General features: G+C 40.9%; 1 protein-coding gene across 1 annotated transcript in view; it reads left to right on the forward strand.

Annotated features, from left to right (window-relative positions):
• Nucleotides 1–22,935, forward strand: part of bcr (BCR activator of RhoGEF and GTPase) — a 159,258-nt gene that overhangs the window by 122,364 nt on the left and 13,959 nt on the right. The window contains exons 9-16 of the mRNA XM_036588600.1: nt 10,083–10,204; nt 10,993–11,158; nt 12,122–12,241; nt 12,508–12,583; nt 13,099–13,203; nt 13,843–13,917; nt 15,154–15,251; nt 17,577–17,708. Coding sequence (XP_036444493.1) covers nt 10,083–10,204; nt 10,993–11,158; nt 12,122–12,241; nt 12,508–12,583; nt 13,099–13,203; nt 13,843–13,917; nt 15,154–15,251; nt 17,577–17,708 — 894 coding nt within the window. The remainder of the gene's footprint in view (nt 1–10,082; nt 10,205–10,992; nt 11,159–12,121; nt 12,242–12,507; nt 12,584–13,098; nt 13,204–13,842; nt 13,918–15,153; nt 15,252–17,576; nt 17,709–22,935) is intronic.

Below are 22,935 nucleotides of genomic sequence, written 5' to 3' on the forward strand. Positions count from 1 at the left end.
CACATTTTAATGCAGAAGTACTGTTTATTTACGGAGTTTAACAGCTTAGAAAAAATCTTAAACTATGAAATATGCTGTCATCTTTTGCAGAGGCTACATTTTATGTTTAATTTATTTTCCCAATGTATTAAATTCAGCAAATAAACAGTAATTGTGCATTAAAATATGCAGAAGTGTGTCTCTGTAGAGGATGTGTTCACCTATTTTCACTTAAAAAAATCACAAAACATTACAATCATGTAATTTGACCAGGGGTGCCCAAACCTTTGCATATGCCTGTAGATAAATAGGTGGATGGATGGATGGATGGATGGATGGACAAATAATTAGACATCAGTTACAAATGTGAAACAGTGAAGAAGACAACAAAAAGAAAATTAGTCTTGAAGCAGGAAGGCAGTGAAGTGCTGCCAGTACTGGAGTAATGTGTTCATTCTTCCGCGTTTGAGTGTGAACTCTTACTGCTGCATTCTGTACCAGCTGATGTGCGGAGCAGGGATTGGGCCGGACCCCCGGAGACCCATACTGGGCAGATGGGAGGAGGGGCCGGACAGAAGCTACTTAATTAAAATGCAAATGGCGCTGCGTGTTTCTGAAGCAGCTCCAGCTTCTCTTAGCCTCTGGGACACGGGTGAACGCTGCGCAGTGCGGGGGCACTTACGCCCAGCATCACACTGAATACTACTACATACATACACACCAGCCTTCACATGCACTTATACACTCCAACTGCACAGTGTGTGGGCAGTCGCACGCACAGACACATCACAAATCCTACACGCACACGCATTAATATGCTTGTACACTCACTGCCCACGTATACACACCCCCGCAAAGCTTCGTTTTGGCCGTGCAAACAAAATAAAAAGCTCTTGAGAAAAGCGTTAAATCCATTTTACGCCCAAGCTCAGTGTCAGAATGTGTACATGTCCACATAGATTTTGCACACCATGAAATCGTACATAAACGGGGCCCGTATGTGAACAGATTTCAAGAATTCATTCCAAAGCGCAGAGATAAGCACGATGTACACCGATCAGCCATTACATTATGACACATTACATCCTTGTTTCTACGCTCATTGTCCATTTTATCAGCTCCACTTACTATATAGGTGCACTTTGTAGCTCTACAGTTACAGACTGTAGTCCATCTGTTTCTCTGCATACTTTGTTAGCCTCCTTTTACCCTGTTCTTCAGTGGTCAGGACCCCCATGGACCCTCACAGAGCAGGTACTATTTGAATGGTGGATCATTCTCAGCACTGCAGTAACACTGATGTGGTGGTGGTGTGTTAGTGTGTGTTGCGCTGGTCTGAGTGGATCAGACACAGCAGTGTTGCTGGAGTTTGTAAACACCTCAGTGTCACTGCTGGACTGAGAATAGTCCACCAACCAAAATATCCAGCCAACAGTGTCCTGTGGGCAGCGTCCTGTGACCACTGATGAAGGACTAGAGGATGACCAACAGAGCTACTGTCTCTGACTCTGACTAGAGGATGACCAACAGAGCTACTGTCTCTGACTAGAGGATGACCAACAGAGCTACTGTCTCTGACTTCACGTCTGCTGCGGTTTAGCCCCGCACATTCACACTGAAGTTATAAGGAGTGTTTCAGCCTGAACTGCTTTTTGAGTGAGGCATAATACAGGGCAGCCAATCAGTACAGAGCTCATTTACATATATCAGTCTTAAAGGCACAGTAACAAACACCACCTGTTTAAAGGATAAAGAGAGGTTGGAAAATGGTCATGAAACAATGAATTATGATTGTTTTTGGCATAGAAAAGCATAAAGTAGACCTATTAAGTGGAAAAAATAAAATACAAGTTTAGAATTTGGCCAAAGACAAAAAAGCATGAAAATAGAAGCAGAATTATGATGAAATACAAGTGGGTCAGATTAAACCAAAAGACTTTCATCCACTTATAATGTTTGTATGTACCAAAAATGGTAATTAATTTTTAATAATTTCCATCCATTCGATCATTTTCCATCCTCTGTTTATCCCTTAGAACTTAACATTTTTTTTTGGTCATCATGTTCCTTTAGGACTCATATATGTAAATGAGCTCTGTTCTGATTGGCTGCCCTGTATTGTGGTTTATTAAAAAAAAAAAAAGTCCATGCCGAAACACTCCCTGTAACTTCAATGTGAGTGGGCGGAGCTTAACTGCTATAGGCTGAATGGGTAGATATGTGTAAATGAGTTGGTTCGCATGAAGTCACAAACCAACTTTAGCAGTGTTTACGTTTTACATCAACTCCTTTCTTTCAGTTGATATGGGCCCTTTAAGATGAAGCAAGAAGACTTTTCAGCGTTTGTGAAGTGTTTTATGTTGACAAAGGCTAGTTCATAATTCCTTGGCACATACTGGATGACTAAACTACATCCAAATCTGGTTGATTAACTTCATCAGATTGTGTATTTTTAGTTCAGTGCCCGCTAGGACTTCCACACAACACCACAAATGCACACACGTGTCTGCATATGGATGCTGGCTGTGCTGCTGGATGTGAAGCTGCTGATTGGTGTTGTATTTTTCGTTTCGGTGGCCCGATAGTTAAAGAGTGCTTGTAGTCAGCAATTATGAGAGATTGCCATTGTCACATTTGTGCTAGAGGCAGGCTGTAGGAAAATGTCATCTGATGTGCAGAGACAGTTGGTTTGATGAGCATCTCCTCTTTAGGAGCGCAGAAAAGAGTGCATCATGTTCGCATTAGAAAAAGGCCTGGAATAAATTACAATGCACTCTCTGCGGAACAATGGCTAGGACCAAGGCAGCTTTGGGTATTGTTTGTGTGTCTGTGCTTGTGGGTAAGTATTTGGTTATTTGCTCCTGAACGTTGTCTTGTTCTATTACACTCTAAAGTTTACACTTTCCAGTCATCTCTCTTTGTGGTTTTGTATAGACAGCAGTTTGTTTATCTCATTCTCTGATAATAGTGGGGTTATGAATTGGTTCAGGCCCTGTTGGGGTTAATATAAAGTAAGCATCCAAAACACAACGGATATACTTCGCTTTAAGTGCAGTCATATACAAACGCTTACATAGGGAACATAGGGTTTCTATTCACATCTGAGAAAATGTGCCGTAATTTTGCCCAGGCCACATTTGATGGTTTAATTTTCTGTTAAATTCAGCAAATAAACAGTAATTGTGCATTAAAATGTGCAGAAGTGTGTTCTCAGTTGAAGATATGTTGCTTTATTTTCACTTAGAAAATGAAGGAAATGTCATTTAACCATGGGTGCCAAAACCTTTGCATACAACTGTAAGTGCACATTTATTTAAGGGTGCAATGTTCAGTATTTGTATTAATTTATCCTAACAAATAACATATATTTAGAGCATGTTTGTTTACATATACCTCCTGTCAGTCAGGTTGTAGACACTCGCCCTCACTCTGCCCCCCCATCTTAAGCCGCAGTACTAGTACAGAGGTCAGCAACGTGTGGCTCTTTTACTACCCTGCTGTGGCTCCACAGTAGAATCAGATTTGTAGGTAAAAATAAAATAATCCTCCTTTACAGTTTAACAATAAATGGTGTTAAATGCTGGAGTTAATGTAGAACTGCTGATTCACCCTTTAACCCGGAAGATCAGCGCAGACTGCTGGTCACCATAGCAACACAGGTAACAATCTGGCCCAGCTAGTACCCAATGAAAAGGCAAAGAGAAAGATTTAAGACGAACATCGATAATTTAGAGACGAATGGACTTATTTGCGTTTATAATCACTCCAGCTGGTTTCCTGATATGTTTAATCTGCAATGAATAACTGTCAAACACTAAAAAGTCACGAGGCTGTAGTGAGCTTATTGTTCGCCAGCTTCTCATTTGAATTTTCTCGTTCCACCTTAAATGGTGCAGCAGTTACATTCTGGCACCTCTGGCACAATTTAAGGTGGAACGGGAAAATTCGAACAAGAAGCTGGCGAATGAAAAGCTGACTCATAAAAGTCAAAAGTTGAGAGCCATTCCCAAAAAACTACTCCTCTTTTGAGAAAAGTTTCCTGTCGGAGATGTGAGAAAAGCAGCTATAGCTGAGCTAAATCTTAAAGCAGAGTAAAGTAAGTCTGTGTTTTAGTTTATATTTTTTAGCCTTTGCTAGCACATTAGACCATACTGAGACATAATTACCACCAAGATGGTAAAACGCTACTTCAATAAATAAACGTAAAATGTTGTGGCTCCCAAAGCGGATTGATTTTTGCTGAAAGGGCAAAATGGCTAGACATTTGCAGTTTCTTGTTGCCTTGTGAAATTATATGCGACCAAGACTGAACTAAAAGATTTGTGACAGATAAATCCTCCATTTTGGTGCAGGCATGACGAATTGCGGAAAAAAGTGTAGATAACTGGCGTGGTTGCTGGCGAAGTACGAAGCCCCATTTTTTCCAGAGGTCAAATGCAGCCACTTTGCTTTTTGCTGGTCAAAGACGCAGATTTCACTCACTAAAATCAGTGTCTGTGGTTGGCTGAAATAGGACTAAGCGTCAGAATGTAAATCCTTTCAGATAGTTTTGTATTTCAGTTAGCCAGATAACTCAACACAGAATGTAAGTAGTGTTAGATAGCTGTGCTAATGATGCTTGCAGGCTAACGGGCTAATAAGAGACCACCAGAATGCAGCCCCTTTCAATGCAAAGACGTTTTATGACTGGCTAGCCAGATAAAGCAGTGTTTTTGAATGAATCACCTTCTTAGATTGTAAGTAATATTAACTAAGGACGAGATGCTGGAGATGCTTGCAGGCTAACTGGCTAAGATAAAGTCAAATTGGCTAAAATAATAAAAGACAAGACCAAACTTCAGAATGCAACCTCTTTTATTGTACAACTGGAATTGTCTGAGTTTAGCCAGCCAGATAGAGCAATTTCTTTGCATAAATCATCGTCAGTGACTGCAGCTGTGATCTCTGCGAGCTAACTGGCTAGCTCCAGTTGGCTAAAATACTGTTATTACTAATAATTACATTTTATTTTTAATAAAAAAACAATCATTTTATTTTTAATGCATTTTATTCTTTTTTTTTTTTGTTGTTTTAATTTTCTTTTTTTGATTATTTTTCATATTTGCTTTACAGTGGTCCTGGTTTGTTGATGTGCCCCTTCCATATTAAATAAACAATCAAAAGCACCCTTAAAGTGGTAGTGGCTGGTACTGGCAGCCAGTAGACGTTAAATATTTTATACTATTCAATCTCCTTCCCTGTTTATTTAACAGTGGAACAGAATGAAAAGCTGCAGATTAAAACACCCTGAGTTCTCATGGATTTACACCTTTCTTGTGAATATCTGCTTCTGGCTTTTGCTTCAGACCAGAGCAGTCAGTAAGTGTCTTGGGATACCCGTTGAAATCCCGGTTTAAGAGGCCTAATCAAAGTAAAGGTAAATACACAGATGTTGGGGCTCCTGTGTTTGGGCTGAAGCTCATACTGGGAGCTCCAGAGCTTTTAAACCAGCTCTGGGAGGCCAGGGTGGATTCCCGCTGAGAGAGGAGTGCATAATAAGCCTTATTTCTGCGTGTTGCCCCCCTCAGAGGCCCAAGTCATCTGACATCGGGCTGTCTGAATAACCTTTCTGAGAATCCGTGCCTGTGTCACTTACCCGATGATGTCATTACTTCCAGAAAATGTGGGCTTGTTCCTTTATCTTTCTCTGGGTTAAGAACGTGGGGGCTGGGTTTGGCTGCGGGGAGTTTGGGATTAACTGATTTTAATCTCAGAATCTTCTTTCAGAAAGCAGGGTGATATTGGCTTATTGGGTGATATCACTGTGAGGAAAGAGCAGCAGCAATGGTGGAGGGATGGTGTAGGAGGAATGGGCATTATGACAATATTTTAGAGTTAGGAATGCACCAATCATGCATTTTTATGACCGATATATACAACATATACAACTTATACAAATGTGTGTATCTTTTGTGAGAGACGTCCTTAGTGTCATCATTTGTGGCATGTAAATTTTCAAAACTTTCAGAAATTCATTTCCTAAGGTAAAAAAAACTTGAATGAACGCTTTATGAAAACTATGAAATGAGCAATCAGTCGCGAAAGCAGAAGCCCACTATTCCCATAGTTTCATGGTTCTAGCTCAAAAACTGTGACCTGCGGAAACGGTACAAAATTTGTAGAACATTAAAGCGAAGAACAGACAGTTAGCTTAATCAAGCCAGCTTAATTACAAAGACAGCATAATTTGTTCTATTTAATTGGATTTATCAGTCAATATATCAATCAATCAACCTTTATTTTGACTCGGGGAGTGACCTTCATTTGCAGTGTAGCTGAGCAAATTACAAGGGATTGAAGAAGTTGAAATGAGATTGACCAACTAAAACAAATGAAAATCATCAGGATTCATCAATAAAAATAAATAAATAAATAAAAATAACAGCTCAAATGGAAAACAGGCATAAAGTATCAATAAAATATATAATGAAAACCATGAACCATGATGAACCAACTTAAGATAGTAAGCAATAAGAAAACTAAAAGTTGATCAAATTATTTACTAGAACAGTAAAAGAATTAACATCAAATTAATCAGTTGCAATAAAATAATAACATAAAAAAATAATGCTAATAATAATAATAATAATAATAATAATAAATAAACAAATAAATAAAAAGGAAAGGCTAAACTCAACTAAAACAGTTACAGGCTGTCTGCAGGCTAGAGACTATGACTTAGTGACGCCAGCTGAATTTCAGAGACTCCTTTAATGAATTCAGTATCCAGTTCAGTAAAAACTCTCAGAGTGGGTCTGATAATTATTGTTATATATAGAGATCATCGATGAGATATAAGCTGGCTGCGTGTGAAATGAGAAATAAAAATCATTGTGCTCGTAATTTGAAAGTATTTTTTGTATTACTACTGGAGTTTTTCTCTGTTTTGACTCCAGAAAAAAACGAAATATCATGAAGTATTTAGTGCAGCGTGAAAATATCTTGAGATACCGTGATGTTATTTGCTATATCGCCCACTTGGAGCTTCAAGAGTCTGTTTTAATTGTCACTATTACTGTCTGGTCTTACCATCAAAGATGAGGCAATAGCGCTGAGGCCTTTGCGTGAGTCAGAAATACTGAGCTGAGTGAAAAGAGTTCATGATTCCCTCTGAATATTTCAGCAACCGCGGTTGATTTTAATTGTGCGTCATGGTGGTTAGATGGATGCATGAGCCTGTTGACTCTCAGCCGTTTCTCTTCATGGGAAGTGAACAGTGCCATTTGGAGCAGCGCTGTCTTGTTGTGTTGGCGGGGTGCTCAGCTGAAATCAGGCCATCGCGCTTTTGTGCTGGAACTACATCGCTGCCATGCTGGGTGTTCTCATTTCGGAGTGGCGCGTGACGACTCCGGGATGGCCTCAGCCACACAGGCACATACACATAACCATACGCATACACATGCTGCCCCAGGAAGGTCTCTTGAGAGGCCACTGTGTGATTCAGCAGGGCAGCAGCACTCTATTATTGTGCTGATGAGGAGTGGACCTTCGTGGAGGCATCGTGTAGAGAATGTGGGGGTGACTTCTGAGCTGGGGGGGCAGATAGAGGCATCTGATTGGATGAACTCTGCATGATGTCACCTTTTGTTGCCCCACTGCAGGGGTGACGTGTTGCTTTAGGAGCACTGGTGTGTGAACCGTAGCCACAGGCTGTGCGTGCACAGGTTCGCGTTTTCGCACATTAGCCACCTCTTTTGCTCTCAGGCCGGTCATTATCCGAGCATATGATCCTCAGACGGGTTTACCTTTTTCAAAATGTCCTCCACATGTTCTCATCTCAAAATTACACAAAGGCTCCCAGACACTGGGCTTTAGTGCCCTTTCCTGGGGGTTGGTGGCTTGGTGTTGGAATATGTCAAGAGTGCCCCCTGATGGTGAAGTCTTTCATGACAAGCAGTCAAAACATTGTAGTTCTACAACACAGGGGTGCCAGGAGGAATTGCCTTACCCGGCCCTACCTTGTTTACCTGTGACAGAATGTTCTTAATAACCCTCTTTATTGTGTTGTAGATCCATAATTCCAGCTCTGTTATGCAGGAAACTGTGAATATGAATATAAGTGATATGACTGCATATCAACAGAGAGGAACTCTCTGGACTGTCCAGGCCTTCAGAGAAGACCTAACAATTTCTGGGAACTAAAAATGTGTGTCTATTTTTGAGTTCATGTTTTTTTCAGTAGAATCCTGCTTGTATTTAAACTCTACAAGCACTACAGCACAACTATGGAGTTAATTTTGTGCCAAAAGTTTCACATAAAATAATAAAATCCACGAACAAAATATTAAGTATCAAAATGTCCACAATATTTTGCAAATACAAATAATAATAATTTTATACAACAATATATAATAATAATTTTTGTGAAGGATAGAGTTTATATTTGTATCTTATTTTTTTACTTTTAGTATTATATATATTGTCTATATAGTAACAAGTAAACTGTAAAACCCTGTTAAGTAATTAATAAGGTTAATTACCTTGTTTGTTAATTCTCTTCTTGTTACTTCTTTTCTTGAATACCTTGCTGTTCCTTTGCTGCTGTAGCACTGTGAATTTCTCCGTTGTGGGACTAATAAAGAATGATCTTTTCTTATCTTATACTTAATATTTTGCTTGTGGATTTTAAACTTTTTGGCACAGAATTAACTCCATGCACTACTCTTGCCTTATTGTTTTGAAACACAAGGGTTAAATTCTTGAAACAGCCAGAGTGGCAGCCTGATTGGCTAATCAGGAATTGTTTTTCTCTGTGGTGTCTAGGTAGATATAACTGGGCTGGACTTCAGGAGCTGAAGAGAAGTCCTAATGCATTAGATTAACCATCAGCATATTTACAAAGCGACAGAGGAATCAGTCAGTCATATTTTTATTTCCAGTAGGCGAGAACAGTGAGAAATAGGCATTGGCCTTCACCCTGGGCATCTGGAAGTCTCAGCGCTAACAATCTACTAAAATGCCATAGGGATGCTAGCAGAAGTTCACATTATTGTAGAGGTGTGTTTTCTGTCATGTTTTGACCATGTTTTGACCTTTATGGCCCGAATTGAAGGCTTAGCTCTAACAGACACGGTTCGTCACTAAATATAAACATACTGTATCAAAAGATGAGCCAGTCAGCTTGCTGGTTAAGCCGCAAGGAGGAATACCGCGACCCCCAGTTGTGGAGATATGCGTTACGTGGACAGACAGTCCTATAAGGACTTTGACTGTATTCAACTGGCTGAAACTGTTGTTTCTCAATAGTGTTGCATCTTGGCTGTCAAAGCAAAACTGTATAGTGAACTGTTTTTGACTTGTATGAAACAGACACATTATTTAAAGCCCACTAAAATCTCTGTACATGTACTCGTTTATCCAGCTGTAGATCATGAAATTCAGGTCTATGGAAATAATGGAATAATGGAAAATGTCTTGTTTTAATCTTTATTCTACCTTGGCAGAAAGATAGAAGTCCCTTACACACATAGCTAACACTGGACTAAGCTTTTACATTTCAGTGGTCAAGACATGACAACAGAAGAACACGGCATGTTGAACTACTGGTTTGTGAGAGAAAAGTGTCTTAATGAGAGAAAATCTTCATAACCCACAGTTACCTCCAAAAAACTGGGTGACAAAGACGTCTTTCCTGTTTTTACTGTTCTTTTTTTCTGGTATTTTGGAAATAATTTTGAACAAGAAAGAAAGGCTCGTTCCTCTTACAGACTGTGACTGGGCCACACCACTGAAAGTTTACACTGAAGGATCCATTAGAGTGACAGAATGAAAAAGAATAAAAAGAAAAAATGAATCTAAATAAAGTACACAGTCATTGCAGGCCACTATCTCTTTGAGGCCCTTAGAATCATCATAATCTCCTTCCCCTTATGTCTCCCCAGCTAAAGCAGCCTTGCTCTTTACTGTAGGTCTGCAGTCAGAGCCAGCACTGAAAGGCCAGTCTATTGTCTGCAGATGTTTTGGGCAGGTGCAAAGCATGTTCAAGTTAGATAAAGCAGTGCGGAATAAATTCTCACCACAGTAAAGTTTGGTGTAAATGGATGTGTTGTGTTTGTCCGGTGCAGAATCGGCAGCTGCTGAAGGACAGCTTCATGGTGGAGCTGGTGGAGGGAGCGAGGAAGCTGCGACATGTCTTCCTTTTCACTGACCTGCTGCTCTGTGCCAAGCTCAAGAAACAGATCGGAGGGTAAGTTTTAGGACTCTTCAATTTGGGACTGTTGTTAACCTGCTCTCGTCAACTTTTCCTCTTTGATTCCTCTTTCAATCACCCCCTGATGATCGAAAGGGCTGCTTCATTAAGTAAAGTTTGTTGGATGAACCTTCGGAGGTGCAAGGCAACATGAATAGAGGCCTTAATAGTATTAGTTTATAAAATATAAAGTTTCTTAAAGTATTTAAAAAAAAAAGGGTGGGTGGGATGGTCAGCACGATGCTGGCTGTCATTAGATTCAGCCATGAAGTATTGAAACTGATTAGTGCTCTTCTCCAAACGTGTTGAGACCCTTCGCAATGCTTTACAGTGTAAAAATGCAGTGTCAAGTAATCTTACAAATCTCAGAGAATTTTTTATCCCTTTTTTTATCACTGCTTTCCAAATGCTACCCAAGTGCAACCCCAACCGAACTTGGACAGCACATGGCAAGGCTTGGACAGCTTTATATTTTATATATACCAATAATGTATTGTTATGGCTTATTTGAAAGTATGGGTGGAATAAATGATCCATTATCACCATGTTGTGTCTAAAGTCACATTAGTCTGTAAACCGAGACTGGAATCAGTTCAGACATGTGGGCGCAGCACCACGCCAACATCTCTGCTCTCGTTTCTCTCTTATTAGATTCCAAAGTGTATTTTTGTCTGCATATTAGATTATTTCTTCTCATCCTTCCATCTCTCACTCTCTCTCTCTCTCTCTCCCTCTCTCTCTATATCTCTCTCTCTCTCTCTCTCTCCCTCTTTCTCTGTTCTCAGGAAGAGCCAGCAGTACGACTGTAAGTGGTACATCCCCCTGTCAGATCTGACCTTCCAGGCGGCCGAGGAGACCGAGCCCCTCTCCATACCGCAGGTCCCGGACGAAGAGCTGGACGCCATTAAGATCAAGATTTCCTCCCTCAGGAGTGAGGTCCAGAGAGAGAAGGTAGCTTAGAGTGGACGTCTTCGCTCTTAGAAATCATAATTTAGTTATGACTTCTAAGAAAGATGGGGGAAGAAGCCCCCCTCAGACCCATGTCCTTTTAATATTTGTGTGTGAGTTTAGCATGAACTGAATGCTGATACTTAACTTACACATAGTAAGGGGTAATGAATTGGAGACATCAACATCAGGGCAAGATGCCTCCCATACCCTCTTAAATCCAGCATCAATCATCATCTGATTTTTACAGAATGTATCATTTACACAAATCATTTCTCTTCTTTGCAGTCTTCAAAAATGATGTTTACTCTGAAATGCAGCACTAATTATGGTGTTTTAAATTTAAAAACCTAAAAACTTAAACTCCAAACCTTAAGAACCTTACCTAATGTATGCTGTATTGATTACACGTCATTATAAAAAGCTATGAGTAGAGACAAATCACAGTAAAATACAAACATCTACTTTGTAAAATAGAAAACATATAGAAAATGCATTGATTCTCATAATCCAGTGCCAAAATATAACATTCAGTAATGTGAGATTAGATTTGACCCCATCATTTACTCAAAAAAGAAAATAAGGAGGGGGGGGGTGTTACCCTGTAATTGTAGTACATTTTTATAATTATTATTATGTGGTACAGTCATAAATCCATGATCACACCTTTTGTCATTTCCACTGCCACCTGAACTGTATCGTACCTAGTTACCTGTACTGAATTTGCACATCTACTGCCCATCAAACTGGACAGTTTTAATGCAAATGCTAATGTTTTGACTCAAATAACGTTATGTTCTCTCTCACTTTAAGGTTGTGATTGGCTGAAACATAAAAAAATGTAATTTGTGACTCTATCATGGGTCATTCTGTGCAGCTGCATAGAGCACTGTCTCTTAGCAGTCAGTATGGAGCTACTGCTAGAAATGAAAAGCCTTTAGCTTCTCTGCTTTTACTCCCCCTCAGAGAGCCAACAAAGGGTCAAAAGTCATTGAGAGATTGCGGAAAAAGCTGTCTGAACAGGAATCCCTACTGCTGCTGACCTCCCCCAACATGGCTCTCCGAGTGCACAACAGGAATGGCAAGGTGAGTTATAGCAACATCACAAGAAAACCTATTTTAAACTATTACATTTTACACAAATTGAAGGTTGGCAATCATTTGAATGGCCCAGTTGTTGTATATCTCATAAAAATCAGTTCAAGGCAGGTTGATACAAAGCTGTTTTGGCCATAACAATGTAAAAGTCCTTCTTCTCTGTTGAGACACAAAGGTTAATGTGACCTTTGAGTCTTCTGTCATTAATCTTCTCTGTCCCTTTTCCCTCCTTGTTGTTTTTTTCTTCATTTCAGAGCTACACGTTCCTGATCTCGTCCGACTACGAGCGTGCCGAGTGGAAGGACATGATACGGGAACAGCAGAAGAAATGTAGGTGGCCATGCCTGCGGCTAGTATACCAACCTAACTCCCTCTTGATGATCCTCAAGCCCCATGATCCCCAAGCCTTTGGAAATAATGTTTGAAAGTGGAACCACAATGAGAACATCACACCAACAGTGAAACATGGTGGTGGTAGTATTCACAAGGAAGGGGACCCTGCCTAATAATCGAACCATTAATCTGTGCTCAATTTCCATTCACCACAAATTAACGGTGTACTTATTAGACAGGGCTTCCTTCCTTACTACCTCTACCATGCCTGCAGCTAGTATACCAACCGAACTCCTTGTTGATGATTCCCAAGCCCCATGATCCCCAGGCCTTTGGGAATAGTGTTTGAAAGTGGAACTTTTTTTCCCACAATAAGAACATCATACCAACAGTGAAACATGGTGGTGGTAGTATTCACAAGGAAGAAGACCCTGTCTAATAAGCACACCATTAATCTGTGCTCAATTTCCATGCACCTCTAAAGTTGTGACTGCATTGTTTCCTTCTGCCAGGCTTTAAGACCTTCTCTCTGACCTCCATGGAGCTACAGATGCTCACCAACTCCTGCGTGAAACTCCAAACTGTCCACCACATCCCTCTCACCATCAACAAAGAAGGTAAGGAAGGTGGTCCAGCATCTTCCTGAGGCCTTTCTTATTGGATTAAATAGATCAGTGGTGCAAATCTGAATAGAAGGTGGTATGTGCTACCCAAAGCTCCTTAAAAGTAAACCTTAAAACCCTCAAAATACCCTTTAATTTGACCTGGAGATGTTTATTGTAGCACTCATGAATCACCCCCATACTAGTTAAACTGCTTTACTTTTCAGTTATTAATTCTAAGACTTTCCTTTCAGTAATTGCTATTAATTATTCAGTAGCTCATATGAAGCTAATGTATAAGTATGTTGTTACGAGAATGAGAAACTGATCCACATATGAAGCCTTAGGTCCTTTTTTGTGGACATGGATTAAGCCTAGTCCAGGATTAAACTGTAACGTCAGTGGTGATTGAAAAGCCTCAATCAGTGTTCGGGAAACCGGTCCTTAGAGTTTAACCCCTTAAAATCCCAGGCTTATTACATCCCAAGGCGTATTATACAGTAACTACATGGGCTACAATACAATCTGGTAATTCTTAGGTTGTAAAGCGTGTAGTAAAAGTTTGGACCAGCAGCGAGTCATGGCCGTTTAAGGAATGGAGACGGTTGATAAAAATGAAAGTTAGTAAAAGTGAGAATGTCTTTGCTCCTACAGAGGATGAATCTCCTGGACTGCACGGTTTCCTGAATGTAATCATCCATTCTGCCTCCGGACTCAAGCAGAGCTTAAGTGAGTCTCTCTATTTGGCTGAATCACTGTCTGTCTGACTGTCTGTCTGTTATCTCTCCATCTCTGTCTCTGTCTCTTTTTTCTCTGGATTTGCTTTCTCTCAGTCTCACTCACTGCTAGCTTGCTTGCTCAGTCGCTCAGTTGCTCTTGCTCACTCACTGGCTCACTTGTGTCTGTGTTGCAGTTTGTTAAGTGCTAGAATATCTATATCTATATTAAGAGCATAGCGACGACTCATTCAGGTAATCATAAAAAACCCAGATGTACTTCTACATCTACGTCTGCTTCAAATAAGGTCAGCATCCATTATTCCACCTTTAGAAACAGACTCGGCGAAAAAGGTGTCCATGGGAGAGTTGCAAGGTGAAAACCCACGGCTGACCTAAAGAAAAATAAAGACTCATCTCAAATCTCAAAAAAACACCTCGATGATCTCCAAGCCTTTGGGAATAATGTTGGATCTTTTTCCAGAAAAAGGCATCAACCCAACAATAAAAACATGGTGATGGTAGTGTGATGGTGTGGGGATGCTTTGCTGCTTCAGGGCCTGGGCCACTTGCCATGTTGGACAGAACCATGAATTCTCTTCTGAACAAGGAAATATAATGTCCAGTCATCAGTCTATGATCTGAAACACAAGTTCAATTGGGTTCCACAGCAAGACAACAGCCTGAAGCACAAGAGCAAGTGCAGCTCTGAGTGGCTCAAAAGAAACAAAATGAAGGTTTTGAGGTGGCCTAGTCATTGAGATGCCGTGGCAGGACCTTAAACGGGCAGTTCATGTTCAAAAGTCCTCCATTGTGGCTGAATTAAAGCAGTTCTGCAAAGTACAGTGGGCCAGAATTCCTCCCCAGTGATGTGAAAGACTGATCTCCTCTTATAGGAAGCGTTTGATTGCAGCTGCTGCTGCTGAGGGCGACACAACCAGTTATTAAGTTTAGGGAGGCAGTTGCTTTTTCACATGACCAATATAGGTGTTGTCAAATGTTTTTCCTTCAATACATGAAATGATCATTTAAAACCTGTAGTTTTGTGTTTCCTTATGTTCTCCTTGAATTATGTTTTGTAGGAGAACCTGAAACCATTTAGTGTGGTAGAAATAGAGGAAATCAGCAAATACGTTTTCACGGCACTGTAGGTCTACAGTTGATAGTGTGACGAAAGTTCTATTAAGTGGACCTGCTCTGTTCAGTTCTGTCGTTCTGAGGCTTAACAGACCCTTTTCTCTCTCTTTAGATTTGTATTGCACATTGGAGGTGGACTCGTTTGGCTTCTTTGTGAACAAAGCCAAGACGCGTGTGTACAGGTACACCACAGAACCCAAATGGAATGAGGTAAGAATACTTCTCACTAGGGATGGGCATTTCAGTCAGACTTGATACCAAAAAGTGGTCCCACATAGACCAGTTAAAGGAGAATTCCACCAATTTTTCAAATGTTCTGCATAACATAATGGTTGAGATGAGATGTGAAATGGATTATTGTAGAGAAACTTTCAGACTCTCATTTCTTTACAGCGGTGCTAGAAACTTCAGGTCATGATGTCTACAACATAAATAAAGCCATTTTAAGTACTTTTCAAAATGATAATGACATCTAGTGTCATTTTTAATGAAATCTTATGACACTGAAGTAATGGTATGGTTTTTTATATGTGATGTTGATAATTGTATATTGTGGTAAATATAAGAAAATATGTTTTTTTTAGACACTATATTGCCTTACAATGCCCTGCGTTTACCTCTGTGCCATGAACAGATGAAAAAAGGCCAAAATCTTCAATCTTTTGTCTTGAAACTGTTATAAAACCAACCCTCAGGCATCATGCAGTGTATTTGGAAACTTTTCATCTACTAAGCTTTTTGTGATGTAGCTTTTAGAGGCATTAAGCACTGCAGACGTTGGTTCCCATCACTGCCACTGTGAACAGTTTAAACTCAGCAAGTTTCTGTAGAATGGACCATTTCACGTCAAACCACTCTGAATGGCTCTGTTTACATCTTGGCAATTTAATTAAGCAAAAACCTAGATAGATGGAATTCCCCCTCAAGGCTACAGGCTGCCACGTGCTGGATGCATAACTCACATAGTTAACGCACATAGTCCCAAAAAAGAAAAAGAAAAGCCTCTTAACACCTTTTATTGTACTGTAGTAAAGCCAGACCACAAATTCATAACAGGCGGCATGTGGCTTGAAATTTACACTAAGAAAGGCAGATCTATCAATCTAATGTCTGTACGATAAGCAGATGAATACTGAGTGTCTGTTACCTCAGCTCACTCTAACTCACTAGTCTATTTACATTGTAACATATTTCACCCCAGACCTTTTAGGCTACGTTCACATTACAAGCCTCGTTGCTCAAATCTGTTATTTTGCTGAGATCCGATCTCTCTGACACGATGGTTCACACTCGTTTAGGTAAGTGACTCAAATCTGTCATTGATGTGAACAAAACAATGTCCTGAAATGACCGGCATGCGCACATCTTAATCAGTAGGGTCACGTGAACAAATCACGTGCTTCACGAACGGCAAACCATCGAGCAGAACGAGCTTCGCTGTAAAGATCATTAACTCTGATCAGCTCTCAGCTTCATTATTAGAGTGAGACGAAGACGAAAAGGTGAGACGTGTTGCTTTTCCACTGTTTACAGGCTGCAACGTCTATTCGCGACTGCTGCCATGGTAACGCTGAATGATGGCGCACGCGCAGTGGAAAAAAGCATGAATTCCGATCTGAGTGTTCACATTAAGGTCACATGGCCACGAATTGGATACGTATCCGATCTGGGAACACATATGAAAGTGGCTTAGCTCGGATTTGAAAAGATCAGATTTGTGTGTCCACACAGCTCCGACAGCATCTGAGTCACATTAGGGCAACTAACTGGATTTGTGCCACTTCAAACTGGTAATGTGAACGTAGCCTTAGAGCTGTTTCATTCTTTCTAGTAAACAGACTAGAAACTTTGACCAAAACAGAAGACACGGGCTCTTCTCTGTCCTCTGGTGGAGCATAGATCGCAGACATCTTATGGTTCTTAAATATGCGAATGTATAACATTAGAGAGAAGCTAAATCGGTCAACAGAAGTTCTTTCTTTTTTTTTAAACTTTCCTGATTATTTAAAAAAATTTAAATTCTCTTTCTTAGCCTCGTGGTAGGGAGACAGAAATCTTCCTGGAAAAGCACACCAAGTGCTTTTATCCACAATTTAGAGTCTTCTAAGGGAAACCACCTGCCATGTTTGTGCCATCTGGACATGTGACATAACAGAGTAATAAACTGCATTTGCCCTCTAATAACAAAGGGGCCGCTAACAGAGGAATGAAAGATACCAGATGTTTTGCTTAGATGTATAGTCCTTTCATGTCATTAGTAGCACTGCTTGAGGTTGTAATGAGACCCTAAAATGCCGCTCTGAGCGCAAATGTTTTATTCCCTTCTGTGTGCAAAGCAAATAACTACAGTCAGCAAGTTTTTGTTCTTTTTTTTTTGTCAGCCCAGGACGGGTTAATTGCTTTGTTCAGCAAACACCTGGTGGAAAGAGTTTCGAAAAACATTGCCATCTGAAATAATGTTGTTTAGGCAGAGCTGTATGTTTATATTCACAAGTGCAATATGGGTAATGTATATTTTCCCCTCATTTGCAACAGGAATTTGAGATTGAGCTGGAGGGATCTCAGACTCTGAGGCTGCTTTGCTACGAGAAGAGCTACAATAAAACCAAGACGAACAAAGAGGATGTGGAGAGCACGGACCGCATTATTGGCAAAGGACAGATTCCGGTATGTTATCTTGGCCCACAGTCCTCATTTTTTTATCCTTTGGTTTAGGTCCAGTTAAGTCCTATTAATTTCCTACTACTAGAAATACACTGTATGGCCAAAAGTGAGTAGACAGTCCACTTAATTATTGAGTTCAGGTGTTGTGATCACGCAGACTCACAGAGTGGGGTCGCCGCGTGCTGAAGTGCTTAGAGTATAAACATCACCTATTATATTACTAACTACTGAGTTCTGAAAGCAACATCAGCAAAATAACATCATTAGGAGCATCAGGAGCCTCATGAAATGGGTTCCAAGCCTCAGATTGCCATGTGCGATGCCAAGCGTCAGCTGGAGTGGTGTACAGTACTCTACCACTGGACTCTGGAGCGATGGAAACGTTTTCTCGAATCACGTTTCGCTATGTGGCAGTCTGATTGATGAATCTGGGTTTGGTGGATGCCATGAAAACACTACCTGCTGGAATGCAACAATAAAGTTTGGTGGAGGAGGGATAATGGTCTGGGGCTGTTTGGGCCCCTAAGTTCCAGCTCTAAGCTCTGACCTCAACCCCACTGAGCACCTTTGGGATGAACTGGAACGTTGATTGCGAGCCAGGCCTTCTCGTCCAACATCATTGCCTGGCCTCACAAATGCTCTTTTGACTGAATGAGCATGAATTCCCACAGATACACTCCAAAATCTTGTCTTCTCAGAAGAGTGGAGGCTGTTTTAGCTGTGAAGGGGGGCAAATTCATATTAATGCCCGTGATTTTGGAATAGGATGTCCAAAAAGGTCAAAAAAGTAGGTGGTCAGTTGTCCACATACTTTTGGCCATATAGTGTATGCAATGACGCAGACTGTCATACATCAGTTATTCCATGTATCTGACCTTCCTGATTCAGGTCAAAGGTGTAGGTGATGGAAGATGTTGTCATTATATGGGGTCTGCACTTTCACTTCCAGACCTTTTCCAGACCAGGGGCTTTCGGTAATAAGTTTTCTGTGTGTCCTGGGTTTTATTGAATGGAATCATCCATAATTCATGTGTCCTGTTTGAAAATGTCACAGTGTGAAAACTGACCTCATAATCAGCCTCAACAGTCTCATCCCAGGGGTTTATGGGTTCTGCTCTCAGCCGTGCTGTGACTTCACCCTGGGTGCGGAATGGGCCTCACTCTCACAAGCACTTTGCCTGTAAAGTCTGCCTGTGGGAGGGTACAGACACGGTTAGTGTTTCAGCGTTGGTGGAGGTAGTGCTTTGATCCCTCGGCACTCCTTAACGGTGTCTTGTTTTCCACAGTGTCCCTCTGGTCACCCTTTCCCTTCCCCACAGTTAGCCGCAATTCCAGAAAGCCTCTTTTTTTCCAGACGAGCACAAAAAGTACCTTATCTTTTGATCCAAGAGTTGGCCGTTATTAACCCTTATGTTACTCCCTGAAAAAGGTTTTGCTAACAGAAAATATAAAAGCAAGTCTCTTCTAAAGTGGATCAAATGTTATGATAAAGTTTATAAGTTTTAAGACTTTTTTTATTTTATTTGGGCTTACTGTTTCTCACTTTACTGCTGTTTGCACTGGTAAGATTTCCTAAATGCTTAACGTAATGTTGCTGTCTGAACAAAACCATAAAGATAACATTACAGGAGTAGGAAAACCCTCTTAACTTTTAATGGAGAAATGATTTAATCCAAGTCATTCTGGACCATTTCTATCACTCCATTCATCATGTAATGTTGACAAAAAGTAAAAATGCAAAGCTGGCAATTTCAGATTATGTCAAAAAGTGAAAACCCAAACAAAATTGGAGATACAAGGCTTTGTCCCAAGAGAAGCGATATGAAGCTGCATTTTCATTACAAGCTTTCACATTCTTATCTTTCTCTGTTCTCTGGAGTGGATGGAGTACCTTTGGGATGAGTTGGAGTGATCCAGAACTGATCATCCAGCATCAGTACTTGACCTCACTAATGCTCTTGTGGCTGAATGCAATCAAATCCTGTTCCAATGTCTAGTGCCAAGCCTTCTCAGAGGAGTAGAGGCTGTTACTGCAGCAGAGGGGGACAAACTCCCTGTTAATAGCCTTCATTTCAGAAGAAACAATGGATGAGAAGGAGTCTATACGCCTTTAAATATACAGAGTATTTTGTCATCAAATTAGCCAAATTACCCACACAGTTATAATGACCACAGCGTATGTGGCCCATTATTTATTTGTTTCCCATATTAAAATTCCTTGCCTTACAGATAATCGTTATTTTTGCAGTTAACTCTCTAAACGGCCAGGGACCACCGGTGGGCCCAAAGTTTTATTACACACTTCTACAGGGAGATTCATGGAAAAAAGGCGCCAAATATTCTGTAATAACTCTTGCTCAGACGAAGCAATCTGAACGAAACAGCGTGCAATGTGCTCCTCAGTATATGGAGCTTTGAACAAGCCGGGATGCCCCTGCGTCGTTGTGATGAGGTGCTGGACAGCCGTCACAACGTTCAACCTCCCTTTGCAACTTCTGGGTGCATACCTCGTACCCCCTCATGTGTCTGGCAGAAAACCGAGATCACTTCCAGCATCACATGTAATGCAATCGATTACACATACGCCGAGGTATGTAAATACGTATGTATTTTTTTGGTTCTGATTGCTTCATCCTAATGGGAGCTACAACAGAATATTGGGGGCCTCTTTCGAGTGAATCTCCCTGTATACCCTAAGAATAGCTCAGCCAGTTTGCATTGCAGTCCCTTTCGTTATTGAATAGTAGGCCTTATTATGTAATAAGCCTGGGATTTTAAGGGGCTAGAGGGGAATTTTTCCCCTAATGCTCCATTGTAGAGAAACTCAGAGTCAGAATTGTACACAGTGGTGGTGATAAGCCATAAAATGGCTGTATTTGTGTTGTGGAAAATGTGACCCCTGGTTCCTATCACCACCACTGTAAAGAAATCTGAGTCAGTAAGACTCAGACAATAAACTAGTTCACATCAAACCACTCTGAATGACTCTACATCTCAACCATTTGAATATCAGCAGAATTACTCTTTACTTTTTTCATTTCCATCCTTGTTCAATGTTCCTGCCTAGTTTTATGCTTCACTGTTACCCTCTTATGCTTGCGTTTGTTTATCTCTGTAAAGCACCTGGAGCACCATTTTAGTTTATGGAAGGTGCCGAGGTTTCATAATTGGTCATTATTACACAAACACTGTAAGCAGCTCCCTAAAATAACCGCACTGGGCTATGTTTTCTGGCAGTGGCTTGTGGCCGAATCGGGACCTGCTGGGAGGGGCAGAGGGGGATGAGCAGGACTGCTTACACCCAGCAGCAGGTAGAGAGATTAACAGAACTAGCCAGAGAGAGAGAGAGAGAGAGAGAGTGAAACAGGACCATCACGATCAAGATTTCCAAAACAGGTGTTCTGGCTGAAGGAGTCTGACCACCTCCATTCAGAGCAGCAGAGCGTTGGTGATGAAATGTCTGAGGCTTTGGAAGCAGGACACCAGCACATGGCTGACAGTACTAAGGCTGCGCACGGTCACCTGGTTGTAACAGCACCCGGAAGTGTATGATTCTGGAACATTTACAAACAAACACCCGGATAGTGGTGCCAGTCTGGGTGGACTAGCCTTTGAAGGACCAGGGACTGGTATTTAGTGGTTCTCAGTCATGCAGGCTGTCAGGACTTGATGCAGCAGAGAGAAGTCCAGTCCTGTAGGAAGGCTCTCACTGCAGTGGGTGATGGAGGTCAGGGTGGAGATGCGTAAGGGAGTGCTGGAGGGTTTGTCTGAGGTGGGCGAGAGCTGTCCCCACGATGAGGATGTTTGTAGGGTGGTGGAAGAGTGCGTTGGGCTGGAGCCTGAGCCTGAGCCGGCTAGAGGCAGAGGGTCCCGACTGTGGGGGCGCGTCCGTAATGCCCTGCGGAGACGGAAGGTAATTACAGGTGGTGTACGTGTACTAGGGGTGTGAATCTATGACCGCACAACAAGTCAGTTTGATCATGATTCGTAAGATTCAGTTTGTTGACATTATTTTAGTACAATTATCTTTGAAAATATACTGATTATACAGTTGTGACTGGAGGAACTGTTTATAGCAAAGTAGGTAATAAACGCAGCACACTGAATTGTATATTGCTTGAATTGTATATTTTACTTTGTTACATTCTGCATGTTACATATGAACATTGTGTGAGGTTGTAATGCTTAATTCATGTCAGTTTGCTGTACAAGTTAGCTTAAAATTGGCCTGTCAAGTGAAATTTTGGCTAATGTTTAATTGCCATATAAACAGTATGTTTTTTTTTACTGTGAATACAGTGATTTTTTTTTCTTTGTTTTGTTGTATGCAACTTTTGAATTGGCCAGATTGGCTGGTTAGTTCTATTGCTTCAAAGCTGTCAGTACTAGATAGCTCCCATCTGACAACAGGATAACCTTAAATGAATTTTCTTTTATTTTACACTATTTACCTCAACCCGGCTGAAAAAATGCACATTTCATATTCTGTTTGTTGCGACACAAACATAAGATAGTAAAAGCTGAAAAACCCTGGAAAATAACTGTGATTAGCTCAGTTAATTTCATTCAGTCAATTGTTTAAGAATTGTGACAATCCTTGCAGAAATATTGGAGCTCTTCACCTTTTAACCTGCATTTTTCTTGTACTTCATTTAAATGTAGGTTCGTGTGCCTCCGCTCTGTTTATGTTAGTGTATTGGGGATTCGTTTGTGTGTCAGTGGCCCTCACTGGTCAGTCACCTCACATGGCAGTGTATATGTAGATAGGTAATGACCTAATTCTCACCCCTTCTCTCCTGATGAAGTGCGACAGGTCGTAATGATAAAGATGCTCAGATTAGGTTTGGGACTTTGCACGGGACCATATGGGGATTAGATTTGGATGAGAAGACGGCACACGATTAAGTGGGGAAAACATCTCAGGCTACTCCAGATGTCACTATCACTAGGTTTGAGAAGATGTGGACTAGGACTGCTCTAGGGACTACAGTGTAGTGCAGGAATGTTATTGTACGTATGTGGAACGCTGCCTTTGGAAAAAGAACTGTGATTTGCTAAATGCTGATGCCTGATATTGGGACGGGGTGGGGGGATGGATGAGGTGCAGCCCCTTTGTTCACAATAAATCATTCCATGTTGCAGGATAAATATATCCCATATTGCAGGCCCCTGGGGTCTGCAGTGGGTATAAACTGATAGATGTTGGTATTAATGCTTATATGTTTGTCTG

Source organism: Colossoma macropomum, unplaced genomic scaffold (genome assembly GCF_904425465.1).
Source record: "Colossoma macropomum unplaced genomic scaffold, Colossoma_macropomum, whole genome shotgun sequence".
NCBI classification, from domain to species: domain Eukaryota; kingdom Metazoa; phylum Chordata; class Actinopteri; order Characiformes; family Serrasalmidae; genus Colossoma; species Colossoma macropomum.